This window comes from Vipera berus (genome assembly GCF_964194415.1).
Source record: "Vipera berus genome assembly, chromosome: 2".
Lineage (NCBI taxonomy): Eukaryota > Metazoa > Chordata > Lepidosauria > Squamata > Viperidae > Vipera > Vipera berus.
Window position 1 is genome coordinate 88,536,333 of NC_138203.1, and position 12,096 is coordinate 88,548,428.

Sequence of the window (12,096 nt, forward strand, 5' to 3'; positions counted from 1 at the left end):
CCTCGATTTGATGCCGCGCCCCCTCCAGATGATGCCTCCAAGCCTCGAACGCCGCCTTGATGGCCAGCAGCTCCTTCTCCCAGATGGTATAGTTGCGCTCCGAGGGGTTCAATTTCCGAGAGTGATACGCGCAAGGGAAAAGGGTACCGCTGGGCGTCGTTGCCTGGAGTAACACGGCCCCAATGGCGATGTCGGAGGCGTCCGCCTCCACGACAAACGGCCGTTGCGGGTCAGGATGCTTCAAGATGGGCTCCTTCATGAAGGCGTCCTTCAAAGCCTGGAACGCCTGTTGTTCGGGTGCGTTCCACTGGAACCGAGTCTTCTTCTGCAGGAGCCGGGTGAGGGGGGCTGTCAAGGCAGCAAAGCCAGGGATGAATGTTCGATAGTAGTTGGCAAATCCAAGAAGTCGCTGAACATCCTTCACGCGACGCGGGGGTTGCCAACTCTGCAACGACTCAACTTTACTCGGCTCCATGGCGATGCCCTCAGGGGAAATGCGGTGACCCAGGAAATCGATGGTCACCTGGTAGAACTGGCACTTCTCCAACTTGGCAAACAGCCGATGTTCCCGGAGGCGCTGCAGGACCTGACGGAGATGCTGATGATGCACTTCACGCGACGGGGAGTAAATCAGGATGTCGTCCAGGTAGATTACGACAAACTGGTCCAACAGATCCCGAAAGATGTCGTTCATAAAATGCTGAAACACCGCGGGAGCGTTGGTCAGGCCAAACGGCATCACCGTGTACTCGAAATGTCCATAGCGAGTACCAAACGCCGTCTTCCACTCATCACCCGGCCGAACCCTGACGAGGTTGTAAGCTCCACGCAGGTCCAGTTTCGTGAAGATCTTAGCCTCCCGGAGTCGGTCCAAGAGCTCGGGGATGAGGGGCAGCGGGTAACGGTTGCGCACCGTGATGGCGTTGAGTTTCCGGTAGTCACAGCAAAGCCGTAACTCGCCCGACTTCTTTTTGACGAAGAGCACGGGCGCAGACACTGGCGAGGACGAGGGCCGGATGAAACCGCGAGCCAAATTCTTTGTCAGGAAGTCCCGCAATGCAGCCAACTCGGGCTCCGACATGGAGTACAAACGCCCCACTGGGAGAGGCGCATCAGGGACTAGATCAATGGAGCAGTCGTAGGGCCTGTGCGGGGGTAATTGGTCCGCCTCTGACTCGCTGAACACATCAGCAAAGTCGGACAGTTCGGGAGGCAAGGAAACCCCTGAGGAACCCTCCACCTGGCCGGCACAGATATGGCGGGTGTGGTCCACGCACTGCAAACTTGGGAAGGTGACCAAGTTCTGAGACCAATAGATCTGTGGATCATGCGCCCGGAGCCACGCCAGTCCCAAGACCACGGGGAAGTGCAGATCCGAAGTGATGTAGAACTGGATGGCCTCCACATGGGAACTGATGGCCATACACACTGGTTGCGTGGCGGCCGTAATAGGCCCGGACAGGAGCACTCGACCATCGATAGTCTCCACTAGCATGGGCGGATCCACCGAACACTGGGGAACAGCCCATTTGGCCACAAAGGCCGAGTCCATAAAGTTAGTGGTAGCCCCAGAGTCAATTAAGGCATGGACCGGAATCCCCTCTGGCTTGCCAGGAAGGATCAGACGTGCCTCCAAAATCAAATGCCGTGGAGGTTCACAGGCACCGTCGGAACGGCGTCGCTCGGCGTGGTCGTTGTGGGTCGCCCGATCTATCACACCGTCTAGATCGGGCTCGGGCCGTTTCCCGACAGCAAAGTAGGAGACTTTCTCGGGGCAGGCTTGGTCACTGATGCCCGCTGACGCTTCTTTGGACAAGAAGCAGCCAAATGTCCAGGGTCCCCACAGTAAAAACACAACCCCCCCGATCGTCGTCTGTCCATTTCCGTCACCGATAGACGGGACCTGGCGGCACCCAGCTCCATTGGCTCCTCCCTCTGGACTGGGGGCTCACGCACAACAGGGGCGGCAGGGGTCTGTGGGGTGGCACGGCGACTCTTTCGCTGCTGCAGCCGGGCATCGATCCGCAGACAAAGATGGATCAGCCCATTCAGGTCTGAGGGAATGTCCACGCGGGCCAGCTCATCCAACATCTCCTCCGACAATCCATCCTGGAAGGCATCCACGAGCGCAGCCTCATTCCAGGCGGAATCCTGGCTAAGCAGCCGGAAATCGCTGATATAGGCCTGTAGGGGGCGCTGACCCTGCCTCAGAGCTTTCAGGCGTCGGGTGGCAGTCTGCGCCTTAATTGGGTCCTCGTACATTAGGCGCATGTGGTCACAAAACCCCCCAAAGTTATCCAACAAAGGGCTAGGTTGTGCCAGCAGAGGCGTGCCCCAACGAGCTGCATCCCCCGACAGAAGGCTTAACACGAATCCCACCTTATCCCGGTCAGTGGGGAAATCAGCTGCTCTCACGCTGATAAAAAGCTGGCATTGTCCCAGGAAGGCAGGAAACAGTTCTGGATTGCCAGCAAATTTATCCGGCATTGCTATCTGACATTTCCTCCTGGGTGGGGGTGCAGCATGTACCTGAGCTTGCAGTTGAGCCACCTGAGCTGCCAGCAAAGTGAGTTGCTGGGTGAGCTGAGCATTCTCGGCACGTAGCTGCTCCATCATAGTAGTAAGGGGTGGGAGGCTGAAAGCAAACTGTTCTGAACCAGCCTGCTACCGGCCTTGCAATAAGGCAAACCCCTGTTCAAACAGTAGAGACTGGAGAGCGTCTGAGGCTGCAAAGCGTCTGCCAAGATTTATTACACAAACAAGAAACAAAAACACTGGAACTTGAATCCTCAAACGGAAGGGTTGCTTTCAGCAACCAGCCCTTCCCCAAACACTCCTTTTATTTAGAGTTCAGGGCGTGGTCTCCCTGTGCCTCCTCCCGAGGAGTCCCACAGCCTTTCTCTGCTTGGTCCTGCTCGACTGCCTCCTGCGTCGGGCGTCCTTGAACAGGGCCAGCTGTGGGTCATCATCCTCCGCACTATCGGGCTCACGCAGCTGAGAAGAGGGCCCCGGCTGAGGGCTCTGCGAAGCCTCCAAGCCGTCATCAGCCAGTTCGTCTTCCACACCCTCCCCCTCCCCCTCATCTGAGTCATCCGAGACATCTGAGCCGGCTGCCGGACCCACAGGCTGGCCCTGAGTCACAACAGCAGCATTAGACTCTTCTCCAGTGAGTCCTTCCTTCTCATTAGGTGGTCAAAGTATTTGAGTTTCAACTTCAGGATCTGGTCTTCTAAAGAGCAGTCAGGGTTGATCTCCTCTAGGACTGACCGGTTTGATTGCCTTGCAGTCCAAGGGACTCGCAGGAGTCTTCTCCAGCACCATAGTTCAAAGGCCTCAATTCTTTGGGGCTCAGCCTTTCTTATGGTCCAACTTTCACAGCCATACATTGCAACTGGGAAGACCATAGCCTTGACTATATGTACTTTTGTTGGCAGGGTGATGTCTCTGCTTTTCAGTGTGGTGACTAGATTTGTCATGGCTTTCCTCCCCAGGAGCAAGTGTCTTTTAATTTCTTGGCTAGAGTCCCCATCTGTGGTGATCTTGGAGCCCAGGAAAATAAAATCTGTCACTACCTCCATTTCTTCCCCATCTATTTGCCAGGAATTGAGAGGGCCGGATGCCATGATCTTCGTTTTCTTAATGTTAAGTCTCAAGCCAACATTTGCACTCTCCTTCTTCACCTGCAACAAGAGGCTCTTTAGTTCTTCTTCACTGTCATTAGAGTGGTATCATCTGCATACCTTAGGTTGTTGATATTTCTCCTGGCAATCTTAATTCTAACTTTTGATTCATCTACCCCTGCCTTTCTTATGATGTGCTCTGCATATAAGTTAAACAGGCAGGGCGACAGTATACAGCCTTGCCAGACTCCTTTCCCAATTTTGAACCAATCAGTGGTTCCGTGTCCAATTCTCACTGTTGCTTCTTGACTCGCATATAGGTTTCTCAAGAGACAAATAAAACGGCCTGGTACTCCCATCTCTTTAAGAACTTGCCACAGTTTGTTATGATCCACACAATCAAAGGCTTTAGCATAGTCAATGAAGCAGACTTAGATGTTTTTCTGGAACTCCCTAGCTTTCTCCATGATCCAGCGTATGTTGGCAATTTGATCTCTAGTTCCTCTGCCTCTTCGAAATCCTGCCGGTACTTCTGGTAGTTCTCGATCCACATACTGCTGGGGTCTACCTTGTAGGATTTTAAGCATAACTTTACTAGCATGTGAAATGAGTGCAATAGTGCGATAGTTTGAACCTTCTTTGGCACTGCCTTTCTTTGCAATTGGAATGTAAACTGATCTTTTCCACTGTTGAGTTTTCCAAATTTGCTGGCAAATTGAGTGTAGCACTTTTACTGCATCGTCTTTTAAGATTTTGAATAGCTCAGCTGGAATACTGTCACCTCCACTAGCTTTGTTGTTGCTCAGCTTTCCTAAGGCCCGCTTCACTTCACATTCTAGGATGTTTGGCTCGAGGTCAGTGATCACCTCATCGTGGTTATCAGGGAAGTTAAGCTCATTCTTGTATACTTCTTCTGTGTAATTTTGCCACCTCTTCTTAATCTCTTCTTCCTTTGTTAGGTCCCTGCCATTTTGGTCCTTTATCATGCCCATTTTTGCATGAAACGTTCCTTTCATCTCTCCAATTTTCTTGAAGAGATCTCTGGTCCTCACTATTCTATTGTTTTTTTCTATTTCTTTGCACTGTTCATTTAAGAAGGCATTCTTATCTCTTCTAGCTATTCTGTGGAATTCTGCATTCAATTGGGCGTATCTTTCTTTTTCTCCCTTGCCTTTCGCTTCCCTCCTTTCCTCAGCTATTTGCAAAGCTTCCTCAGACAGCCATTTTGCTTTCTTGCATTTCTCTTTCTTTGGGATGGTTTTGGTTGCTACCTGTTGTACAATGTTGCGAACCTCCATCCATAGTTCTTCAGGCACTCTGTCTATCAGATCTAATTCCTTAAAACTGTTTGTCACCTCTACTGTATATTCATCAGGGATATGATTTATTTCATACCTCAGTGGCCTAGTGCTTTTCCCTATACTTTCTTCAGTTTAAGCCTAAATTTTGCAACGAGAAGCTCATGGTCTGAGCCACAGTCAGCTCCTGGTCTTGTTTTTACTGACTGTATAGAGCTTCTCCATCTTTGGCTGCAGAGCACATAGTCAATCTGATTTCTGTGTTGACTGTCTGGTGATGTCCATGTGTAGAGCCTCTCTTGCGTTATTGGAAAAGAGTGTTTGCTATGACCATCGTATTCTCTTGACAAAATTCTGTCAGCCTGTGCCCTGCTTCATTTTGTACTCCAAGGCCATACTTGCCTGTTATTCCGGTTATCTTTTGGCTTCCTACTTTAGCATTCCAATCCCCCATGATGATAAGGACATCATTTTTTGGTGTTAGTTCTATAAGGTGCTGTAGGGCTTCATAGAACCGGTCAATTTCATCCTCTTCAGCACCAGTGGTTGGAGCATAGACTTGGACTACTGTGATATTGAATGGTTTGCCTTGGATTCGAACTGAGATCATTCTGTTATTTTGAGGATTGTATCCCATTATTGCTTTTCCTACTCTTTTATTGACTATGAAGGCTATTCCATTTCTTCTGAGGGATTCTTGCCTGCAGTAGTATACCTGATGGTCATCCACCGACTTAAACTTATCCTCTTCCTCTGAACCTGGGAGATAGGCCTGGGGTGGATCCATGACAGTATCATTTTACTGTTGATATTAGGTTATATGTATAGATAATTGATTCCTTTGCTTGTACATTGCTTAAATTTAAACTCATTCAAAATAAAAATATTAATGCTCAAGTAAAATATTGCCTTGTATTTTTAGCTCACTTGAACTCAAAGTGACTTTTAATTCAGTAAAAGGATAGGTATACTTACTCATTTTCACTTGTAATGCTCCACAGCTTTCTGCTTCTATTCCTACACCATTGTTTGCGGTACAACAATATATCCCATCATCACTGTCTTCCACACTCAAAATAGTTAGGAGTTGCCCATTTTCTCGTATGGCATATCTAGTATCAAAAAACCTGAGAACATATTAAGATTCATCAAGGTAGAGTTTATTTAAAATTGCAAGTTTGAATATATATTTCTCCCTCCCCCCGCCAACCCAGCCCGGCCTTTACAGTCCAAATAACTGGTCTTAGAAGGTGGGGCCCTTCTGAGATGTTTGCCATGCCCACATTATTTCTGCAAGCTAAGCTTCTTATCTGACTATTGTCTAGTCTGCAGCTGTTCCTCCTGTCTTCCCATGTCATTCCCAAATACCATTGTATGTTTTATATTTATCATACACCTATAAAAATAATGCATGAATTGGCTTTATAGAATGCTACACTGGTGAACAGAAATAAGATGGGATGTAATCATATGGTAGAGACCAATATTGTATTTCTTTTGGGGGGGGAATACTCACAGCCTGTGGTCTTTTGTACATTGAATTCATACCTGATAGGAATGTTATTGCGTGTCCAGGTAATCTCTGCCTGGGGAAAAGACTTTACGACACACACAAAGGTGGCTGCCTCTTCAACCAGTGCATCCACTGTCTCAAGAGGAGTAGGGATGATTGGTGCTGTGGCCAAAAAGACAGCATAAGAAAGTAAATAAATTTCACATCAGATCCTGCAACTTGACCAAGCAATTTTTTACAAATCCAAAACCGATTCCACTTGACTGGAAAATGGTCAAGATATAGAGCAAAGCTATTCAGATAAATGCATTTATCCATGCATTATCTTATTCTTTCATTCTGAAGCATGGCAAAGATTCTCAACTTTGTATAGTATTTCTGAGTATTCCAAGCGTCTTAATAAGCACAATCTATTTCAGATCATTGTAATCTCTGGATATTAAAAGGCTTTTCAAAGATGCCATCATTTTCTGAGACCAGGTCCTGCAGATATGAAAGGCAGGCCTTCTGTGTGGTTCCCCAGATATGAAAAGTGTGGATCACCCTCTTTCACAGTTCTTTCTCTTCTGGGAAAGGAATCCAGATCCTCTTTGTAGCTATGCCTTTTCGATTTGAATTGATTTCTCCAATGGTTTCAAAGCCTATTTTAAAGGTGGTAACTATTTCTGTTATTTATTTATTTTTTAAAAAAAAATTAAAGCCATTTTGAACTCTTTATTGCTTGGAAGGCAGGATACGAATTATGTAAGTAAATAGAATTCTGAACAAATGATTGCTTCTCAGGAACACCATTTTTCTAAGAGCAAAGATTGAGATCAGGATGAATCACTGAGTCACACTTCAGTGTAATTTGGCTTCATGACAGATGATAAAAATCATAGTTTGCTCTGTTACAATGACCAACTATGGATCCGAGTGGAGGCTATCTATGTAGTCTGACACAGCCAAAAAAATGTGATAATGCCAAGCAAAGTAATGATCACCTCCCTTAACATAAACTGTCTGAAAAGATACAAGAAATGCCTTTTAACTTTCTTCAATATTTATATAAGCATGGAACTTTAATTCTACTGCACATACCCAATTTCTTTATCACTGGAAGCTTGTATATATTACGTATTACATTAGCAGAGATAAATGTAACTCTGGTTAGGCCGGTGGGCCAGTGGAGCCTTAAAAATACATGGAAATGTTTTTGTATCACACAATTTTGTTTGATAGATATCTAAAAAATTTATAAATTCTTTTGCTCTCGGTGGAAAATGACATACTACACACAATTTTAAAAGATACTGTTGTTCCTGGCATTTGGCATTCATTTTGACACATACCAATGGGCATGTTATGAGTAGAGAAAGGAATCCCCCAAAATTCACAATATTGCAAAATGCTACTATTCTCGTCTCCCTCTTCCTTTGTAAATACTCTCATGAGATTGCAGCTCACAGTAGTGAAAGCCACTCTGGTCTGATCTGAAGATTTTCCTTTCTGGTCCAGAGTAAGTCAAAATTTCAAGTTTCAAACTATAGAGCAAACATATATACAAGATTCCTAAATTTCTATTGTATGAGAGGGAAAGCGGTTTGACAGAAGGCAGAGCAAACAAAGAATTTAGCACTGGGTACTTAATCATTGCTCATATTTCAGCCTCCTTAAATCTCTTACAAATGAACATTGAAATAAGATGGAATTCATCATTTAATCGCTGCTATTGCTGTAATCAATCTTTGTACCTGTGACTGTTAAATCTATATAAAGACAATGGGAATGTCTTTTTTATCTAAGTCCTTACATACAATAGAGAAGAAGTATATATTTCTGAGTTATTATCATTTTGTCCTGCAAATGTTATAGGCCAGGTTTCCTGCTTGAGCAGAGACTAGAACAGAGGCCGCCAATCTTTTGGGCACTAGGACTGGTTCCATGGAGAGAGGTTTTTCCACGGACTGGAGGGGACGTGGTTTCCCGTGTTGCCTGCATCCCACGGATGGGGCTTCACTTGTTCGCACAACCCAGTTCCTGCCATTCTGTGGACCGGTGCTGGTCCACCGACTGGGGATTGGGGACTCCGGACTAGAAGAACTCCAAAGTCCTTTCCGACTCTATTATTCTGTTATTAAATATGCTCCATCATATTCTGTATTTAAGTTCTTTTTTAAAAAAAAATCCATAAAAGGAATTTCAATTTGCTTCTTTTTCCTTACAACAAACATTTCTGGACATACTTATTGGCCAGATACAATTTGTGATGTAGGTTGAGTGTTGAAAAAAAGCACCAAAGTTTTTAAGAAAGGGAGACGCCAACTGATCATTTCAACTGCAATCTGGATACCAATTTATTGGCGAATAAATTCCCGCAAGGCTTCCAGTTTAGTTGATCTGTAGAGGAGCTTGCTTTAATTAGCTGGCTGTAATCACCAGCAACATGACCTTAATGGGCCTTCCTTGCAAGCAACAATGCAGAGAGCTACCTTCAAAATTCTAATCTGAACATTAATCAAGGAGATCTATACTATGTCACTTCGTACAAACATCTGCCTCACTCACATTCCTCAAGCATCTCTGTATCTATGCATATTTACTTAGAAGTCCCAACTGTGTCAAGTGGATTTATTCCCAAATAAACATTCAACATTGCTGGCTATTTATATTTGGAAAACTGTTTTTGATACATACTATAAACAGAAAAACCTACACAGGGAAATTCCTTGCTCATTAGCAAGGATACGGCATGTACAAACAAGACAAGCTCAGTTCTTCAGTTCCTCTTGCTCCATGGTGATTCTCCAAAGGCAATTACAGATGCACTCACAGTCAAAATGAGCTTATCGATAAGAATCCCAGGAGCTTATACATTTATCCCACAGCCTGGGCTGCTACAGGGTCCAAAATAATATATATATAACCAGTGGCAAAGCAAAGAGATGACCTGTTATTTACACCTACCTTTGGGGAGCTTCTCTGTCAAGCTGAAGGCTGCCAGGGTGAAGATCTGTATAAGAGGAATGTTGAGCCAATCTTTCATGATTTACCCAGAGACGGTTGAGGAAGAGTATTTGTCCCCTTTAGCCAAAGACAGGCATTTTTCTTCTTGGTTGCTTAGTTTTAAAGCCTGGTTTGTTGCAAAGTTCTGCTCAGACACTGACTCATGGGTTCTAAGTATAAGCAAGAATCCTCCGACTTGGCGGCAGTGATGGACATGGCCAGCTGCTGTGCTTCAACGTCAGTCAGCATCAACAATGTGGAGGCTCACGAAACAAGAGAGCACAAATCCCCTTGGAATGCCTTTTGAACAAACAGTGGGGAGTACACAATGCCTCAATGCCTTTCTAAAATAATAGCTTGGTCTCAGGCCAATAAAAAAAATGGTCAGCTTTTGCATCGTGTAAGAGTGCATTCATCTGGAGATCTTCTTACCTTTTTAAAGCCTCCCTCTCTTGCTGGACCAAAGCAAAGGTCCATTTTCTCCTGGATGTTTGTGAAGTTATACAACTTGATGTATCTCTCGTCCGAAACTATCACAATACCTTAAACTCAAAGTTCATAGGTTTATTTCATTGTTTTGCTGGGCTTTTATGATGCTCCCACATATAACCAACCTTAAGAAGGTTACATATCCTGTTCTATAAAATTAAATATACCATACACATAACAATCAATAATCCATAATTCTGTGCCAGGAACAATAAACAAAATATCTATAGCATAAACAAACATCTATGTCCTGCATTCATAGTGGGACTACTTCACAACATACCTATCACCAGGTACTGATGGAAAAGGCAGGTTTTAATCACTTTCCTAAAATCTAGTAAAGGTGGAGCCCTACAGATGTCACAATTTTAAAGAAGGAGGGAGCAGTTGAAGAGGTTTCTAAAGAAAGCAACAGCATTTAGCATTAGCATTTAGGCTTATGTACCACCCCACAACACTTTACAGCATTCTCTGGATAGTTTACAATGTAAGCATTATTTGCACATTGCGCCCAACAGTCTGGGTCATTTTACAGACCTTAGAAGGATGGAAGACTGAATTAATCTTGAGCCCTGCCAGGATTGAGCTGCAGGCTATGAGCAGAGTTTGCCTCCAAAACTGCACTTCAACCACAGCACCACCAGGACTCCTGTGCGCCATCAGTGTCTCATCAGTGGGTGACGTTCTCTCGTACCCACACAAAAGGAATAGACATCAGCCAGTTTATGAGAATACTATTACATAGACATTAATGATATTCACTTAATTTTGCTCAAACCCAAAACGACTCAGTAAAACTGAGCAAGCTCAGGAAGTGCAAAATATTGGACTGTTGTGGAGAAAGATAAAACCATGGAAAACACGGGGATTGAAAAGAAAGGGAGTGGGACTTCCGGTGGCTCCGCGGCGACGGAGACAGCCTTCCCGGGCTGCCCGCGGCTCAGCTGTTGTTTTTTCGCCCGAAACAGCGCCGATCAGCTGTTCGGGCGAATTTGAAGCCCCCTCCTCGGGAGAAGAGGAGGGGGCGAGCTCCCAGGTAGGGGTAGAGTTCTCCAGGGCCGCCTGAGCTTATGGCTTGGGCGGCTGAAGGATTGAACTCCCCCGTAGCCTGGGCTGCTCCCAGCTGGCCGGCGCCTCTGCTCCTGATTCTTGGAGCAGAGCCAGGCGTCTGCGACCACCCCTGCCTGAAGGAATGACTATGGATTAAAGGAGCAGGCAGAGCGATACAAAAGGAAAAGGTGATATTTTACTCTCCAGCTTGATGGACTTTTTTGGATTATAAATCTGAAGTGAAAGTGCGTCGCATTTGGTAAAAGATGGCGGCTAAACCACCCCCTAAAACTCTTCGGAGTGCTGGAACTTCTCCTGTGCAACAATCATTACTGCAGGCGCTGCATCCTCCTGATGTATTGACATCAAAGGACTTACAAGATGCTCTTGAAAAACATGCCCAGGTAATTTTGGAATCAATTAATGCTAGATTTGTACAGATGGAGGAGAAATTGGAGAAATTGGAGGAGAGAATGGAGGAGAGGATGGAACAGAAGTTCAGAGTGATGAAGGCAGACATCTTGTCTTCAGTGTGTAAAGTGGCTCGCTGTGTGGAAGAATTGGAGGAAAAGCTAGAAGATCTGACTCAAAAGAATGCTATATTAGAAGCAAAAGTATTGGAGAATGAAGATAAAGTGGAAAAGGAACTGAGTCTTGCTCAATATTACCAGATGCAGTTTGCCATTAGAGTTAGAGGCTTAAAGGAGAATACCAAGGAAGATCTAAAGCAGCTGGTTTCTGAGGCTTTTGAAGAAGTGTTGAAACAGCCAGCATCTGAAATAAAAGGAGGCATGGATAAAGTGTTTCGTGTGAATTCATGGATTGCTAAACAGAGAAAGTTGCCTAGAGATGTGGTGGTATATTTTGCAAAAAGGGAAACTAGAGATGAAGTTATACGAGCTGCTTATGATACTAAAGTTGTGATTGCTAATCAAGAAGTTTTGGTCTTAAAAGAAATTCCTCCAAAGATTTTAAGGAGAAGGAAGGATTTTACATTCCTTGTGCAAGAGCTCAAGCAACGAGATATAAGGTTTAGATGGGAGATCCCAGCTGGGTTGATGGTGACGCACGAAGGTAAAAGGTACCGTCTGGTTACTGTGATGCAAGCGCGTGATTTCTATAATAATGTTTTAAATGCAAC

At 45.1% G+C, this 12,096-nt stretch overlaps 1 protein-coding gene across 1 annotated transcript in view; it reads right to left on the minus strand.

The window, feature by feature from the left end:
- Positions 1 to 9,456, minus strand: part of MUSK (muscle associated receptor tyrosine kinase) — a gene marked incomplete at its 5' end in the record, with an annotated part of 52,544 nt that extends 43,088 nt beyond the window's left edge. The window contains 3 exons of the mRNA XM_081318902.1: positions 5,894 to 6,045; positions 6,467 to 6,593; positions 9,378 to 9,456. Coding sequence (XP_081175028.1) covers positions 5,894 to 6,045; positions 6,467 to 6,593; positions 9,378 to 9,456 — 358 coding nt within the window. The remainder of the gene's footprint in view (positions 1 to 5,893; positions 6,046 to 6,466; positions 6,594 to 9,377) is intronic.
- Positions 9,457 to 12,096: the final 2,640 nt, after the last annotated feature.